Here is a 19,433-nt window from a genome sequence, read left to right on the forward strand (position 1 = left end):
GACAAGGGAAATGTATCTTATAGCTAGGAGGAGTAATGATCCTGAAACAGTGAAACATTATAAAAACTACTGAACTGTATTCAGAAAAGTTATTAAAAAGCCCAGAAATATGTCCAATATGTCCGAAATTAGCACATCTGATAATAATATTAAAAGAATTTGGAAGATTGTGGAAAGGGAAACAGGGCAACCGAGAGCACAGGAAGACTGTATTTCTATCAAACACAATGAACAGTTTCTTAACAATAAGTCAGAAGTAGAAAAAATTTTTAACAATCATTTTTTAAGTGTTGTAGAGAAAATAGGATCCAGCCATTCATTAGAAAATGCAAGGCCGTATATGGAAGAGGCAGTACCGATGCAATTTGAAAAATTGAAATTCATCCCACCTCTTCTACTGATATTAGGAAAATAATAAATTCACTCAAAAGTAAATGCTCACATGGAATTGATGACATTTCCAATAGAGTCCTAAAATCTTGTTACCAACAAATAAGTAGAATTCTTAGTCACGTATGTAGCAGCTCACTGAAACAGATCATTTCTTCAGTCAGACTGAAGTATGGTATTGTTAAACCATTGCATAAAATAGGGGATGGATCTGATGCTAACAACTACTGCCAAATCTCATTTCTGACAGCATTATCCAAAGTTCTTGAATAAGTAATGTATTCAAGAGTAGCATCACATATCTGTAAAAATGTACTACTAAAAAATGTCAATTTGGTTTTCAGAAAGCCTTTTCAACAGAAAATGCTGTATATGCTTTCACTGATAAAACATTAAATGCATTGAATAACTGGACATCACCCATTGGGATATTTTGTGATCTCTCAAAGGCTTTTGCTTGTGTGAATCACGAAATTCTTCTAGATAAGCTTAAGTATTGTGGTATGAGTGGGACAGTGCACAAATCGTTTAATTCATATTTAACTGAAAGAATGCAGAAGGTTGAAATTAACAGTACAAATAGTCTGCAAAACCAGTAGTGTCCTCTAACTGGGGGAGGTATCAAGAATGGTGTCCCACAGGGTTCAGTCTTGGGTCCCTTATTATTCTTAATATATATTAATGTCTTGCCGTTCTATATTCATGAAGATGCAAAGTTAGTTCTTTTTGCTGATGATACAAGTATAGTAATCACACCCAAGAAGCAAGAATCAGCTGAGGAAATAGCAAATAATGTCTTTCAGAAAATTAATAAGTGGTTCCCTGGAAATGGACACTCTCTAAATTTTGAGAAAACACAGTTTATATAATTCTGTACAGTAAATGGCATAACACCATTGACAAGTATAGACTATGAATGGAAGTGTTTTGCTACGGCAGAAGACTCAAAATTTCTGGGTGTGTTCTTTGATGAGAAATTAAATTGGAAGAAACACATCGATGAGCTGCTGAAATGGTTAGGTTCAGGTACTTATCCTATTAGAGTTATTGCAAATTTTGGTGATAAACATATCAGTGAATTAGCCTACTATGCCTATTTTCATTCACTGCTATCATATTCTGGGGAAATTCGCCATTAAGAGAGAAAGTATTTATTGCACAAAAGCGTGTAATCAGAATAATAGCTGGAGCGCACCCAGGATCACCTTGTAGACATTTATTTAAGGAACTTGAAATATTCACAGTACCTTTGCAATACATATATTTACTTATGAAATTTGTCATTAAAAACCCTTTCCAATTCAAAAATAACAGCCAAGTGCTTAGCTACAATACTAGAAGAAATGATGATATTCACTATTCTGGATTAAATCCATTTTTGGCTCAGAAAGGGCTTAATTATGCCGCCACAAAAATCTTTGATCATTTGCCAAATAGTATTAAGAGTCTGACAGATAGCCAACCAACATTTAAAATAAAATTAAAATAATTTCTGAATGACATCTCCTTCTACTCAATAGATGAATTCTTAGATATGAAGTAGTAAATGTAAAAAAATTAATTAATTAATTAATTATCTTGTGTAAAGAAAACTTTTGCTAAAGTGACACATTCCACATCATTATGAAATGTCATATTCATTGTCTATGGAACAAAGATTAATATATGTGTGTATATAAGGAAATCAGATGATCCTAGTTATGTTAGGTTTTTGGGGTATATTTAGACAATAAATTATCTTGGGCCCAACATGTATAATATATTAGTGGGAAGTTGTCAAGAGAAATTTATCTGTTAAAGTGACTTATGGCTTGTGTACCCAAAAAGAATGTTAGAACATCCTATTTTTCCTTCTTCCAAAGCATACTAACATATGGTATTATTTTATGGGGAAATTCTAGTTGTGTGCCTGATGTCTTAATACTGCAGAAAAAACTGCCAGGGTAATTACTGGTTCCCCTTATAAGGCACACTGTAAACCATTGTTTTGTGAACCTAATATTGTGACTGTAATAAACTTATACATATAGTATATCTAAAAACAAAGATGATGTGACTTACCAAACGAAAGTGCTTGCAGGTTGATAGACACACAAACAAACACAAACATACACACAAAATACAAGCTTTCACAACCAACAGTTGCTTCATCAGGAAAGAGGGAAGGAGAGGGAAAGATAAAAGGATGTGGGTTTTAAGGGAGAGGGTAAGGAGTCATTCCAATCCTGGGAGCAGAAAGACTTACCTAAGGGGGAAAAAAGGACACTCGCACACACACACACACACACATATCCATCCGCACATACACAGACACAAGCTGACATTTGTAAAGGCAAAGAGTTTTGGTCAGAGATGTCAGTTGAGGCGGAAGTACAGAGGCAAATATGTTGTTGAATGACAGGTGAGGTATGAGTGGCGGCAACTTGAAATTAGAGGAGGTTGAGGCCTGGCAGGTAACAAGAAGAGAGGATATACTGAAGGGCAAGTTCCCATCTCCGGAGTTCTGACAGGTTGATGTTAGAAGGAAGTATCCACATAACCCGGACTGTGTAACACTGTGCCAAGATATGCTGGCCGTGCACCAAGGCATGTTTGGCCACAGGGTGATCCTCATTACCAACAAACACTGTCTGCCTTGTGTCCATTCATGTGAATGGACAGTTTGTTGCTGGTCATTCCCACATAGAAAGCTTCAAAGTGTAGGCAGGTCAGTTGGTAAATCACATGGGTGCTTTCACACGTGGCTCTGCCTTTGATCGTGTACACCTTCCAGGTTACAGGACTGGAGTAGGTGGTGGTGGGAGGGTGCATAGGACAGGTTTTACACCGGGGGCGGTTGCAAGGGTAGGAGCCAGAGGGTAGGGAAGGTGGTTTGGGGATTTCATAGTGATGAACCAAGAGGTTACGTGGAATGTTTCCCTCTATTATATGCATATAGTATGTTTTAATTAACACAAGTCCGCAGCTCGTGGTCATGCGGTAGCGTTCTTGCTTCCTGCACCCGGGTTCCCGGGTTCGTTTCCCGGCGGGGTCAGGGATTTTCTCTGCCTCGTGATGCCTGGGTGTTGTCTGCTGTCGTTAGGTTAGTTAGGTGTAAGTAGTTCTAAGTTCTAGTGGACTGATGACCATAGATGTTAAGTCCCATAGTGCTCAGAGCCATTTGAACCATTTTTTGAATTAACACAAAAAAGAAGTTACCAGAAGCAAAATGCAGATAAAATGCGCATTGTTACAATACAAGAGGAAACATGCATTTATACCTCTTGCCAAGACTGTCAAAATCACCGAACAGTTACGAACTTGTGGGGCACATATTATTTAATAAGATTCCACAACCTGTACAAGAATTACCCATACAAGCATTTAAACAAATACTGTATGGCTGGTTGCCCACCCATACTATGACATAAATTAAAATTTCAACTGTAGCACTAATAAAAATCCTGTTGTTTCTTTTAAATTATCAATTACATGGTATAATATGTCTGACAATGTCTATTGCTCTAATGGCTGAATGACAATAAAATTATTATTATTATTACTTCCATATCTATAATTTGCTTTCAATATTGTCTACCTTGTTTAGACGCTCTGCATACAACTTCCATCTTCCGGCTCTCCCTTCTTCAGTTTTAATCTACAGTTCATGGAAATTCTGAAAGAAACCTTTTGGTGTCTCCAGGTCTCTTCCAAATATACAAACTTCTTTCATGATCCTTGAACCAAGTATTAGTGATGATCAAATAATGCTCTGTGCAAAATTCAACCAGGTGGCTTCCTCTTTCATTCCTTTTTTCCAGTCCATATTTAACTACAGTTTTTTCTACTCTGCCTTTTCCTACTGTTGAATCGCAGTTCCCCATCGCAATTAAATTTTCACCTCAGTTAATACTTAAGCAGGTGTGCCTTTATGCAAAGTGCACCAATCACAAATAACATTGTCTTCTCCCAGTCTATTATTGTTTCACAATTGAGAGCCCATACGTATTCCTTCATTACTGCTTCAGCCAACACATAAGTTGTGTTGTCAAACACTCAAGTGAGCAGCAGTAATATAAAATAAACAGTGAGCAAGGTAGCAAAGTGAGAAAGAAATGTACTGTCCATACAAGAAAATGACTCAATTCTGAGCTAGCAGTATAGTTCCACTCTGAGGCAGGTATCTACAAGATAATGAATACTCAAATAAGTGAATGTAAGGGATTTGATATAATCACACTGTTTAATGCTTTCAGTGGGTCATTAGTGTGGGGTAACACTTCTACATGGCAAGAGAGTTTCATTCACTGCTTTCGTATGGTATCATATTCTGGGGTAATTCATCGTTGAGTAGAAAAGTATTCATTGCTCAAAAACTTGTAATCAGAATAATTGCTGGAGCCCACACACGGTCATCCTGCAGACATCTATTTAAGGATCTAGGGATCCTCACAGTAACCTCACAGTATATATATTCACTAATGAAATTTGTTGTTAATAATCCAGCCCAGTTCAAAAGTAATAGCAGTGTGCATAGCTATAACACCATGAGAAAGGATGATCTTCACTATGCAGAGATAAATCTGATTTTGGCACAGAAAGGGGTAAATTATGTTGCCACAAAAGTCTTTGGTCACCTACCAAACAGCATCAAAAGCCTGCAAGATAGTCAACCAACATTTAAAAATAAATTAAAAGAATTTCTAGGTGACAACTCCTTCTACTCATTGGCTGAATTTTTAGATGTAAATTAAGGGAGGGAAAAAAACTAATTTAAGCATTAGTGTCATGGAATATTTTGTGTAATATAATATCTTGTACAGACATCTTTCATTAACCTGACACGTTCCACATCATTACGAAGTGTCGTACTCATGATCTGTGGAACAATTATTAATCTAATCTAATGAAAGTTTGTTTTATTATTGTTTAATTAAACAGTGATTTAGCTCATATAATGTAAGTTTATTTTATATTGCTTAATTAAACTAAAAGTAAACTGTGATTTAGCTCATACATGTGTACCTTAGCAATATAAAGGTAGCTTTTTGTACATGTGTACAAAGTATGCCATGCATCCGCTCATTTTATGAAAAATGGTCCGCCCTATAGAGGGTTAATTATCTGAATGATTTCTTTTATCTCATCATACATTTCTTCAATCTCATCATCATCTGCAGAGCTAGTTGATGTGTTGTTACATAGAAGAAGGTGTAATTAAATGAATGATGAATACTAACTTCACTTAACGAAGGTTTATTCAGCACTTGCACATACAAGACTGCGGAGCCAACTACCTCCGGCCAGAACACGTACAGTATATGTACATCTACAGAATATTCCAGTACAATGATTGTTGACATTTATGGATACTTACGTGAACCAAATATAGAAATTAAAATTGTACAGCCCAGGTGGGATTTGATCCCACGACCCTCCATGCCCCAGTTTAGTATCATAACCACTACACTACAGTACTACTCAGCTTATTGTGCGACATTTGTCCCTCCTTAAGAGAACAGTTTCTTGGTGTTACATCGTCCTAGTCCGTGAAGAAGTCGTCGGTCGTGCATAAACCGACTCCCGATGATTAATGCTCGCCCTGGCAGTGATATTCTTAGAACTTCTTTTGCCACTACACTTTTCATCACCTTTCCGTTTGTTGCCTGTTGCTGGAGCTTTGAATTTACCCAGGGATGCAGGATCCTTGTAGGGCTTCATTCGAAGGAAGTGGACCAAATATCTGATCTTCCATAGTCTTATGTCGAGTTCGAAATCTTCAACTTCATAAGTAACATCAGACAACTATCTTACAACCTTATAAGGTCCAAAGTAGCGCATGAGGAACTTCTCAGAGAGACCAATTCTCCAAACAGGAGTGAAGATCCATACGTGGTCACCAGGATGGTAGACAATTAGGCGGTGGCTCCGCGATTGGTTTCTTGAGCATGCAGTGTGTGGAGTCGAGCTAATTGCTGGGCTAACTCAGCTCTGGTTAACACCTGGCTGATGTAGTCATCGTGCACATCATCAGAATGTAACAGAAACACCATGTCCATGATTGTAGTCGCCTCATGCCCATGCACCAGGAAAAAGGGTGTAAATCCTGTGGTGTCTTGTTTGTAAGTGTTGTAGACAAATGCCATGAAAGGTAGCACCTCATCCCAGTTGCTCTGCTCAACCTTGATGAACATTGATAGTATGTTGGAAAGGTCTTGTTAAGGCATTCAGTAAGCCCGTTAGACATGTGATGAGTAATGCTGTACCGACGGTTTATCTGTGTCACAAGATTCAATTGAAAAACTTTCCCTTGATCCATAATTAACGACCTTGGGGCACCGTGTTTTAATACAATGTCTTCCACAATGAATTTGGCTACCTCGGATGCTTTGGCTGTTTTCACGGCTTTTGTAATGGCATAGCATGGCAGGTAATCAGTGCAAACAATAATCAATATATTGTCACTAGCAGATATTGGAAATCATCCGAGAAGGTCAATCCCAACATGCTGGAAAGGCATTTTGGCTGGTGGAATTGATATGAGTCAGCCAGGTGGTTTCTGAGGAACTGTCTTTATCTTCTAGCACTCTCAACAGTGCGACACATAGTGACGGACAGTCCTTAATTAACCTCACCAGAAAAATCTCTTCTGAAATCTATTGTATGTCTTAATAAATCCTAAATGTCCGGCCTCAGGGTATCATGGAATTTCTGTAGAACATCTAAGTGCAAGTGTTTAGGAATCACTGATAGCTACCTCTTTCCAAATGGATCAAAGTTTTTCTTGCAAAGTAATCCATTAACTACCTTAAATTGTCCTTTCACATCCTCTGACCGATTTAAGGCAAGCATAATTTGAGATATCTTGGTGTCCTTCTTCTGCTCAGCAGAGAGATCCTGGAGTGCAGCGAAACAGTCACTATTTTTATCAAAGTCTTGATGGTCTTGCACAGGGTTTCTTGAACAACAGTTAGCGTCTTGGTGTTTTCTTCCACTTTTCTACACTATGGTAATGTCATACTCTTGAAGACATAGTGCCCACCTGGTGAGTCATCTCGTTGGATCCTTAAGACCTATCAGCCAACAAAGTGAATGATGGTCAGTAACAACTGTGAATGGCCTTCCATAGAGATACTGTTGAAATTTGCACATGGCAAAGATCACAGCAAGACATTCACTTTCTGTAGTTGAGTAGTTTCTCTCGGCTTTTATAAGTGTCCTAGAAGCATAGGCTATAACCTTCTCTATTCCATCCACAATTTGCACCAGAACAGCACCAGTCCCATACCCACTGGCATCTTTGTGTAGTTCTGTAGGTGCTCTCCCACCATACAGACCAAGAAGGGGGTCAGTCATTAGAGCTTTTCACAGTACATCAAAAGAAGCTTGTTGAGCACCACCCGCAGGTAAATTTAGCATCAGCTTTTAACAACTCTTGGAGTGGCCTGGCTTTGATACAAAAGTCTTTGATAAAATGATGTTAATAAGAATATAACCCGAGGAAGCTTCTCACATCTCTAATACTTTTAAGAATAGGAAATTCCATTATAGATCTCACCTTTTCTGGGTCTAGCCGCACACCTTTGTTTGACACAAGGTGTCCAAGTATTTTGATGTTTTTGCTCCAAAGAGACACTTCCTTGAATTAAGTTTCAGTCCACCTTGTTGGAGACACTTAAGAACAGCCCTCAGTGTTTTTATATGTTCATCAAATGTCTCTGAGAACACTGTACTGTCACCTAAGTAAGAAAGACACATCGTCTACTTCAGATGATGTGGAACATTATCCATCATCCATTCAAAAGTTACTAGTGCATTATACAAACCAAACGGCATTACCTTAAACTCATACAGGCCCTCAGGGGTGATGAATGCGGTTTTCTCATGATCAGCCTCATCTACTTCAATTTGCCTGTATCCCGAGTGCATGTCCATGGTTGAGAAAAACTTAGCCTCCTTCAGACAATCTAGTGTATCGACAATTTGTGGATGAGGGTAAATGTCCTGTTTAGTTATCTTATTAAGCTTCCTGTAATCAACACAAAAGCGCCAACTGCCATCCTTATTCCTGACAAGGACCACTGGTGATGACTATGGGCTCTACGAAGGCCGAATGATGTCATTCTTTATCATTTTCTCTACCTCGGCACAAATTATTTGATGTTCCATTGCTGACACACAGTATGCTCTCTGGCTTATTTGTTGATGTTCTCCAGAGCTAATCCAGTCAGTTTCACCGTCAGTTTGTCTAATTTGCTCTTCACTTATGGATTGAAGCATTCAGAGAACTCTTGAAGAATGACAAGTAGTTTCTTCTGCTGTTCCTTAGTGAGATCTGGTGATAGTCAAGCTAGAAGATCTTGTCTCGTAGTGGTAGCGCTAATTTCGCCCACAGACTCTACATGGGAGGTTTCTATGACACTCAGCTGTTCTTCAATTAATGGCTCAGTGTATGTTACACACATGTGTCTTGGAAGGATCTGCAGTTCTTGGCAACAGTTAACTATGCGAAATTCACTGAATCCATTCTTAAACAAGACAACAACATAGGATGGGATAACGAAGTTATTCTTCAGTGGTATGCTTCTCTTACTTTCCACTACAAAATCCATGGGTTGATGCATGGCATGACACGTGACAGTTACCTTTCTAGTGCTCACTACAGGAATGATCACTTCATTCAGCACACATAGTCTCCACAAACTTGGATGCGCATCTTCCTGTCCACAGTATCTCAACTTGTCCAGCATAATCACTGAGCGAACACAATCTATAATTTCCTGAGAAGCTTTCAGAAAGTCCCATACGAGCGTCATGACTACACTCTTGTAAGATGAAGAATTCTAAATGCTGTATATGGCCATTTGTACCCACGTGAATGGTACATCTTCCTGTAGGTTTTAAATATTTCCCATTAGCCACCTTCAGCAGAGATATGTTGTTGCCGACAAAAACGGTTTTCTGCAACTGGCGACAGTACTTCTCTGAAATGACTGAATATGATGCTCCAGAGTCTGTAAGAGTTTGGGCTGGTTGGCTATCCATGAGGATATTGACATAGTTTCCTATCATTTTTGTAGTGATCGACTGTGGAGGATTTTTCTCTTCAGCAACCACACCTCCAAGGAAGGTTGCTCCCTTTAGCTTTCCAGGTTGCGGCAGCTAGGTGATTGGCTGGAGCTTCTAAACAGTGATGGAGACCTTGTTTGGTGTGTTGGGGAGCGTCCTCTCCAGTGGCTATTTCGCAGCGATGGTGACCTACGTCGTCCTGCACCCTCATCTTCTTGCTCATCTTTGTTGTACCGGAGTTGGTGTTGGTTAAGATTGGTCTGCTGTCTTCTGGCACAGACATCGTCAAATATCCACTGCCTTTCTCAACAATAGTGCACCACATGTCCTGGTGATCCACAGTGGAAACATACTGGTTGGTTATCCTGAGGCTTCCAGATGTCAGTCTTCCTTGGTGCCCAAACAGGTCCCTCATGTGGCATTGTAGTAACGTAACTCCACCTGAGTCTCAAATTTTTCACCATTTTAAAGGGAAATGAAGGATGAGAGATTGGGTTCAATGTGTGTTTCACTTTCTCCCTTATGACCTCTTAAAGTGTCTTGGGTTTTTGCTCACCATGAAGTTCAAGTGCCTTCTGAACTTCCTCTCTCATTATCTGATGAAGAACATTTGTGAAATCAGTTTCTTCCTCCATCACAGACATCGATACAATGTCAAAGTTCTTGCGTGTAATTCTTTTTTGGTGCATTGTCTCGATATACTGGCACAATTTATGAAATCATCTGCTGTCGAAACTTCCTTCAGGACTAAGGCTTGATACATGTCCTCAGCAACACCCTTCATGGGATGTGCAACCTTGGCTTCCTCCTTCATTCTAGGATCCACTATTGTACACATCTCCAAGACGTCTTGAATGTAGGATGCTGTAGTTTCTCCTGGATGCTGTGCCCCGCATTTTAATTTATCTTCAGCCTTGCACTTCTGTCATTGTGTGTCACTGAAATACTTGTGCAGTTTCACCTGGAATACTTCCCAGCTTGGGAACTTCTCCTTGTTGTTCTCATACCATTGCTTGGCAGTGTCCTCCAAGTACAAAAATATGTTAGCCAAACACACAGTGTCATACTATTCGTTAAATTTGGCTGTACATTCATATACCTTCAGCACTTGTTTGAATCTTGGCCATCGTCACCAGAGAACCCAGAAGGATGTCTTATGTGGTGGCACACCATTGCTGTCACTGTAACGTCCTCTTCTTCTTCTGTCACTGGTAGATTGCGATCTGTTGAATATGGCTCAAACTCGGCTTTCTCGCCACGTCAATGGCAGCTCTGTCATGGCCTCTTGGGAACCATTGTGTCATTGATAATGTGTGCTATCACAAGTTCTGATACCCAGTGTTGCCACCAGAATCACGTCATGTAGAAGAAGGTGTAATTAGATGAATGGCGAGCACTAACTTCATTTAACGAAGGTATATTCAGCACTTGCACATACAAGAGCATGGAGTGAACTGGCTCCGGCCAGAACACATACAGTATATGTACAGCTACAGAACATTCCAGTACAATGATTCTTGACATTTGCGTATACTTCTAGAATTATGTGAATGGAATATAGAAATTAAAATTGTACAGCCCAGCTGAGTTTTTGAACTCATGACGCACCATGCCCCAGTTTAGTATCATAACCACTACATGACAGTGTTACTCAGCTTGTTCTGCCACAATATAAACTTGTACTACAGTGGTGAGTGTGGGATAAATATCTGCCATCTCCTGAATTACCCCCATTTGATTTTGTATTTATAATCATTTTACCAGACCAGAAATGCTGTTCTTCCTAATTCCCACTATATCTAACTTCAGTCTAAACATTTCCCTTTTTACCATTTCTAAACTACCTATGTGATTAAGAGATCTAACGTTGCATGCTCCAGTCTGTTTCTCCTGATGATGACATCCTCCTGAGTAGTCCCTGCCTGGAGGTCTGAATTCAGACTATTATACCATTGGTATATTTTACCCAAGAGGATGCCATCCTCATTTAACCATACAGCAGAGCTGCATGCCCTAGGGTAATATTACAGCTGTAGTTTCCCCTTGGTTTTAGCCATTCACAGTACCATCACAGGGAGGCCATTTTTGTTGGTGTTACAAGGTCAGTCAGTCAATCATCCAGATCTTCAGGAACAATATGACTGTCTGACCTTTCAACAGATAGCCCTCAATTGTGGCTGCACCAGTGGTATGGCTGTCTGTATCACTGAGGCATGCAAGTCACCCCGCCAAAGGCAAGGTCCATTGTGTATTTTGATACCTGTAGTAATTTGTTGGGTTTGGTGTGCTTTCTAAATGTCCCTTTTTGTAATGTCTACTTCTTTCTCATTTGTTCTCAGTCAGTATAATGGTCAACAACAATTCTCATTAATCATTTTGCCCTATCTTTGATCAGTCTCTTCAGTTCAGAGTATTTTTTCAGTTTAAGATCTTGTTTTATCTGCCTGATGTACTGAAATTTTAGTCTTCTTGTGCGTTATTCATAGGTATTTTATATGCTATTAATTTGACAATAAAGGGACATTGTGTGTATAGGTGTCCATTGCTTCAGTCCCTTCAATCCTTGACCGCTCTCCACAACGCTCTTTTTCTCATGTTGTTGTTGAAGACTTATTCATTGGCTCGTCTCTCTGTCCATGAAATATATAGGACTCTCCTCCAACACTATGCTTCAAAGGCCTGTAGTGTTTTCTATTTTGGCTCCCTGCTGTTGTTGAGACATACATGGCAATGCTCCAAACGAAAGGTTTTACATACTGTTTCTGTGTGGTTAAACTATTGTTCTTCTATGCTACTGGAGCTAGTGCAAAATAAAGTGACCCCTGAGCAGAAACACATTCTCATCCTGAGTACTAGGTGTGTCTATTCCTTTTTTCTGAAGGGGCGGCCACCTCAGTTAACTGTTTTTTGCTGATATGTGCACTTCAAGCATTCTTGTTGTTACTTCCATACTACATAGCATGGTGCTGCAGGTTTCACTCACCACAGGAAATTTCTTTGTAATCAGGCATGTGTGATTATATGCAGTGGTATTAAACTTATGTTGGAAGAGCAAACAAGGAAGGAAAAATCTCATCAAAAAAATGTGCTTCAGAGCACCACAGGAACTGCTAGCGATTCCATATGCATGAAAAAACAATAAAGAAGGAAGGGAAACATAACTACTTCAGGAAATATGCAAAAGGAAGAGAAGAATTTTATTTCCGCAAATCTGATGAACAAACTGTCAGGGGACTAAGCTCTAATTTGCACATATGTTCTTTATTTTACATTTTCTTATTGTAGTAAGCGACATTGTCCATTACATTACATTTGTAATCCTTTAACACTCATGAAATTTCTTTCTGATAGTGCACAGTTGAACTTGTTTTTCTTTGGTTTATGGTTTATTTATGCAACTATTTCTTTTTTTGCTACTCTAGTGAGACCTAATTGATTACGAATTACTATATTTGTCAAAGTGTTGGTTATACTGACATAACCTGTTCATAAGATCATTTGTGAACTCACTAGGTATAGCTTACAAGTAATGTGAGATATACTGTTGTGAATAAGCTTTAGTTTCCATCTCTCCTACCACACAGTGCCTCATCAGAAGCAAACCTCAACCACTGCCATTGTTCCCTCCACTGCTGCACTGTCTGTGCAGGTATGGGCCAAGTTATTTTAAGTACGCTCTAGCTGCTTCTTCTTTTTGAATGCCGTTTTAGCATGTGCATCTTCTTTATTTAATATCCTGAAATGATCTAACACCCTCTGTAAGTCTCCTGCCCAGGTACTTGAAGTTGGTGAGTTGCTTCAGATTGTCTCCACCCAGATGTTGGTTTGCAGCTATCTGAACTTTGCTGCATACAAAGATTTCAGTTTTCGTCTATCTATCAGAGCTGTTTTAATTTTGTGTTCCCAACTAGTTATACTTAAGTAAATAAATTATCTCCCAATCTGCTCACTAATAGTAATGTTTAAGTTTGAATAGTTTCATTATTCATCAGCCTCCAAGAGGAGTTTACTGAGTTTTGGGAGATGCTATGAACCTTAGTGTCAGCTTTGCCTGTTTATAGCTGGAAATACTGGTGATCTTAGGTTGACTCACAAAAATATAATTTGTTGTCTATATAAGTTTACATATTTTCAGTTTTCAGATTATGACACACTTGAACTAAAATGTCAGCTATAGTCTGCTCTTTGCAGGCACTGCGAATTATTCTTTATTTCACCATACTTTTCATTTGTAATTCTAATTTTCTTGTGTTTGATCAACACACCAAATGTTTATTATTTCCATGAGAATTATGTAATTTCACAGAACCTGACAGGAGGCCCTAATGGCGGTCTGCATGTGACTGATGTCACCAATGCTTCACGGACTATGTTGATGAACATTGAGACACTTCAGTGGGATGACACACTCTGCAAGTACGTTCAGTATAAATTTAATTTATATCTACCCATTTATGTAACAAGTTAATGATTAATATTTTGCTTAGAATTTATACACCAAGGCTTTAGTGGTAAAAAAGTATATTTTATAATGTAAGCTTGTCACTATTAATTATTTCTTGAAAGGTATTAACAGTGCACTTACTCTACAAGATGAGCCAGTACTTATTTGTAATCCAGTAAATATAATGAGCAGGTATGAAATGCTTATCAATATGTCCCTTCATTAGGGAGATGAGGTCTGTTGGAAACAAAATCTATCATAGAAGTTATGATTGGTTGTAGTCTTTTATATGGACATGTCACTGGATAGGCTATTTTCATATATTAAAATATGATTTGGGGTGTAGTTACTTTGAATGATTGTAGCATTCAGAGAGTATTAATGGTCAATATTCTCACAAAACATCTGTTATTTTTGTGAAATTAAAGGTTAAAAATCTTTAAATTTCAAGATTTGGTCGCATGATCCAAAATGCTCTGTTATTGACTGAAGCTCTGGTGCCATCACAGACTAGGAGTAAGATGAAGCTATACATTTGTTATCGGAGTGTTAGCCGAAGTTATTAGTGTTTTTTGATACTTTTTCTGCAAAAGTTTAGTTATTTAGTGATGAAAAACACATTTACAAATTTTAAGTAACAACCATCCAAAAGCTGATTGATTTATGGTCTCTTTGTTGTACAAAAGCATCCCAGATTTTTATGTTCTGGAAATACGAAATATGGAAACTGCATTGAATGACAACTAGGAGAAGCACTGTGTCAGCAATAAGTCACAGAACTGTCTCAAAATGGAAGGAGGCTGGAATTGGATTATTTGCTTTGACCACACTGTAAATGTCTTCCTGGGCAACTTTTGGAAGCTTGTACAATAAAATGCAGGGAAACATTTTCATACAGAAGGTAATTGCTATGGTTATAGCCAGAACAACTTCTCTTTTCCATGTTCCCCTTTTTTCAATTTTCAGACAGTGTAATAACACTCATGTGAAACCATGGAGCATCATTGTGTCTGCCTTCAACAGCTTTACACATTGCAGTTTTTATATTCTTGCACAGCCACTGTCTACATTAATTAACTAGTCCCTTCATGAAGTTTATTTTCCAGACATACTTAAGTACACAGTAGTTAAGCCACTATTCAAAAAAATGCATAAAAAATGTATGGGAAACTATTACCCACTCTCTCTTCTTATGTCACTATCAAAAATATTTGAAAAGGTAGTCACAATAGAAATTCAAAATTTCATAGAAAAATTTACAATAATCTCAAAAAATCAATATGGATTTTAAAAAGGCAATACCACAGCATTGGCTGTAAACCATTTTGTAGATACAATTAGCTCCTCTTAGACATCTCATTGCATGCAACAGGAACTTTTTGGGACCTATCAAAGTCCTTTGATAATGTGAACCATGCCTTGCTACTCCGTAAACTGGAAAAATATGGAGTTAGGAGCACTGTACTAGAATGGTTTAAGTCCTATCTAACCAACTCAGGAGAAAGAGTGGTTACATCGACAGAGAAAGGAACTTACACTTCAAAATTGAAAACCATTTCTCAGGAAGTGCCCCAAGGTTCTGTCTTAGGCCCCATTCTGTTCCTGTTTTACATAAGTGACCTACCACTTAATACTGAGTGTCATTCAGTTTTATTTGCAGATGACACATTTGTAATCATTGCAAGTACAAGTACTGACCAAATTCCTCAAACTATATTAAATACTTTAGAAAAATTAGATATCAGGTTTGATTTAAACAGGTTAAAATTAAACATGGGACGGACTCAGTTAATGCAGTTTAAAACAAAACAAGCAAAATGAAATGATGTTCGAATCAGTCACAAAAATCAGGATTTGCAGGAAGCTAACTGTGTGAAATTCCTAGGAATACAACTGGATAAAAATCTATTGTGGGGCTCACATATTCAGCACCTTTCAAATAAATTAAATAGCCTAGCATTTGCAATAAGGATACTGTACAAAGCTACTAGTGTGGACATACCACAGCTACTTTGAATCAATAATAAGGTATAGAATTGTATTTTGGGGTTAATTCATACCATGTGTGTTGAATATTAAAACTTCAGAAAACTGTCATTAGAAATATGCACAATGTAGGGTGAAGAGAATAATGTTGATCACTTCTAAAATATCTAAAGATATTAAGTGTTCTCTCACTATACATCTATGAGCTGATTGTCTTTGTGCATGGTAATCCTGATTTATTTGTGGCAAATCATTTTCAGCATGATTACAACTCGGAAATCAAAATAATTTTATGCTGTCCACCCACTGTTTAAAACTTTATGCTCAAACTCCATAGTATATGATTATGAAAATTTATAACAAAGTGAAAGAAAGAGAATTGCTCAGTATAAATTTAGAAGCACTGAAAAAACCTTCTGTGAGAAACTAGCACAGAAATGGCTTTATTCAGTAGAAGAATTCATGAAGGACAACCTGAAAATTTGAGAAGGAGAGAGCATTTAGTACTACTTACTTTTAAAACTTTGTTACTTCTTAAGAAAAAAATATTGGTTGATATTAATTACATATCCAGTACAGTATACTATATTAATCATATTACAAGAAAAAATGTAAACCAAATATTGTCTTTTGACAAGTGTCCTTTACATGATCTGAAATTTATGTTATGAGACAATAAACTTCTATTCTGTTGTATCACCAGAAAATTATGTCTGTGAAATATGCAGTTGATAGCAGAGACTAAAAGTGTTTGTTGTTCTATTTGCATACTTAACTAGTGCTCGAATACTATGATGTAAAGACGCTTAAGCAGGACCAAGTTTCATTTTAGTTTAATGCCCTCATCTTATTACATTTCCATGTAGGTTTTAAACAATGTGCAGTTTTTCTCTTTATCACAATCCTGCATTCTTACAATAAGCTCAGTGGAGACAGTTGGAAATAGCAAATTATTGTCTTCAGTGGCTCATTTGGAAAGAATAATGTGGTCATAAATTGTTAAATGATTTCTCAGATTCTTGTAGACTGAATGAGTATCAGTCTTGTGAACATTGCATTAGAAATCCAGCATACTACCTGCTACATTACAATGACAAAAAGTTCATAAGGAGTGTTTATTTACATCAAAATGAGAAATAAACACACTGTGACGACTAACTCATTTGGATCTCGAGTGAGTTGCAACCACATTGTACGCGTTTTTTCATTCATCAGAACATAGAGAAACAATTTCTCCAGAGTTTTTACAAGTGTATTTTTACACTGTGGTACTACACACCATTTGTAACACATTTTCTGAAATGTAGATTCCGAAACAAGACATTGCTCTGAATGTGCTTTACGGCAGTAGGAGCAGCACCATAGCAAGTAATGTCACAGCCATCACATGACTCAAATGGAACATTTTAGTGGTCATGTATTTTTATTTCATTTCTCTCTCTCTCTTTTATTTTATTTTATTATTTTTTTAAATATGGAAATTCATGAAGAAAAAAGGATATCATGAGCATAAAATGATGTAATTCACCATTTAAGATGTTTTTCCTATTGTCCGCCAGAATGTTTGCCTACCAGCTGTCTTTATCTGGAGACTGGTAACTGAAAGTGCCCTCTGCAACAATAATGAAGACGTTGCCACTTACTATTTAGTAAGTGATGTTTGGAAAACATATGCTCATGATATTAAAACTGCATCTCAGAGAACTTTGTCAGAATTGATTGTGTATGTGTTAGTTCAACATGGAATCTCTAACCTGAGAATTGGTCAGAGCCACCACTTTCCCAGTCATCACACCACATTTCAGTCTTGGCTTAAATGACTAGACTGTAAGTAAGGTTCATGCCTCTTGTTGGACCAAAGTTGTATCCATGTTATCCCAATGATTTCCAGTGTGTCCTATAGGCCTTTTTGATGGTAAATTTTTCTGAAAGATAAAACTGCATAATAAATACAGTTACGGTTGGAACAGTTGCTAGCAAAACAGATCACTGCAGTTTGACAAAGCCTTGGATACTGAAGAAAATTCATGGCCTGATTGGCACACAAAATGAACTTGAATCAAGCTGAACTCAGAAATGTGCATTATACAAATGTTAATCTCAGATTATTCCACTGTGAACTAGCATCAGCTTTGACAAGCAGAATTTTGTGTATCAAGCCAAGGTCATTTGCTGCTGTCACTTCAAAAACTAGTGTCACTATAAATGAACAAATTTCTTTTTGTACAAACAGAAGTTGAAAACAAGTAAATAATGTAGAGGTTGTTGTTGTTGCCCCCCACAGTGCTGAGGCTCAGAATTTTTTTTATCAGTATTTTTAGGTTAAGGTAAATATCAGAAACGTAAGTAATGAGTGCAGATAGTAAATTCTCCTTTAAGAATTTTTAGAAATGATTCATAATTAATATGAAAAAAAATTTGCTGGCATTTCATAGATGCATAGTGACAGAGCAAAAAAGGTAATTTGAACTATTTACAGTGAACAGTTAAATATATGGAGTTTGACAGTAGTCAATAATGATTAGACATATCTTTCAGAAATAATCTCTATGCTTGAATAGAAGTAACTATACAGTTTGTATTAAATTTATAGTTACCAAACATATGCTTAAACTGCTATGACACCTGCACACATTTTAACGAACAGTGATAGCAAGCACATGTAACTCAGTTAGCGAACTTATATTCATTGGCCTAGTACTATGCCATGTTTTTTCACAATGTGTCAGTGGTTACATGCTTAACTCTAGCACTTAAAGTCAAGGGTTCATCCTTCCCCCCTTTCCTTGCCTCGTACCCCCAATTATCATTTCTTTCACATTTGACGATGTATACTTATTAACAAAATTTGAAGTTGCATTCAGAGTCCATGTTGAACTGTGGGTCTACATGTAAATGTGTGAGTAACACTGTTCAAAAGTATCAGGAAGCAAGTACACACATTAACAAAAGTTTTGCATCATCCGTTTATTTCAGAATTCATGATGCAGTGAACAAAAACTGGCTCTGAGGCTTGCACATATATTCATTTGCAGTGTCTCCACATAACTAAATTGGTATTGTGCACAGACAGATATTAATGTCATAAAGGCTCAAATATTTCATATAATTCATTTGAAAAAAATGTATCATGTATTTCTAAATTAAAACTAAACATTAAACGTCCTGGCCCATTTTCATAGTAGACTAAAATACAGTTTGATTCTTCAACTCATGATTTATTCTGATATTTTCATCCAAAAACATGTTGACATAACATGTAGAATTAGAAAAGAAATGTTCACAAAGAAGTTTTCAGAAGGAAATAATTGAAATGAATTAAAAAAGAACTGCTACTGCAATACTTTTTACTTGTATTTGTAAGCTACAAATAGGAGTTAGAAAATTCCAGAAAAGTAAGTTTCTGTAATGTTTAACAACGTTTTTTATTATGAGTTGGTTATATTTTATTTGTATATATTCTGAATTTAAATGTTACAAAATAGTGGTTGTTTCATTTTAGTTTAATCTTGATTTTGCTATCAAAATCTGGAGTGTATAGCTTGTAGAATGTTTGTTTACATTA

General features: G+C 37.2%; 1 protein-coding gene across 1 annotated transcript in view; it reads left to right on the plus strand.

Annotated features, from left to right (window-relative positions):
• LOC126335794 (glycerol kinase-like) overlaps positions 1-19,433 on the plus strand; it is a 285,428-nt gene that overhangs the window by 86,598 nt on the left and 179,397 nt on the right. Inside the window, exon 4 of the mRNA XM_049999258.1 lies at positions 13,745-13,854. Within this exon, the coding sequence (XP_049855215.1) occupies positions 13,745-13,854 (110 nt within the window). The remainder of the gene's footprint in view (positions 1-13,744; positions 13,855-19,433) is intronic.

The sequence above is a fragment of the Schistocerca gregaria genome, chromosome 2 (assembly GCF_023897955.1).
Source record: "Schistocerca gregaria isolate iqSchGreg1 chromosome 2, iqSchGreg1.2, whole genome shotgun sequence".
In the NCBI taxonomy this organism is placed as follows: domain Eukaryota; kingdom Metazoa; phylum Arthropoda; class Insecta; order Orthoptera; family Acrididae; genus Schistocerca; species Schistocerca gregaria.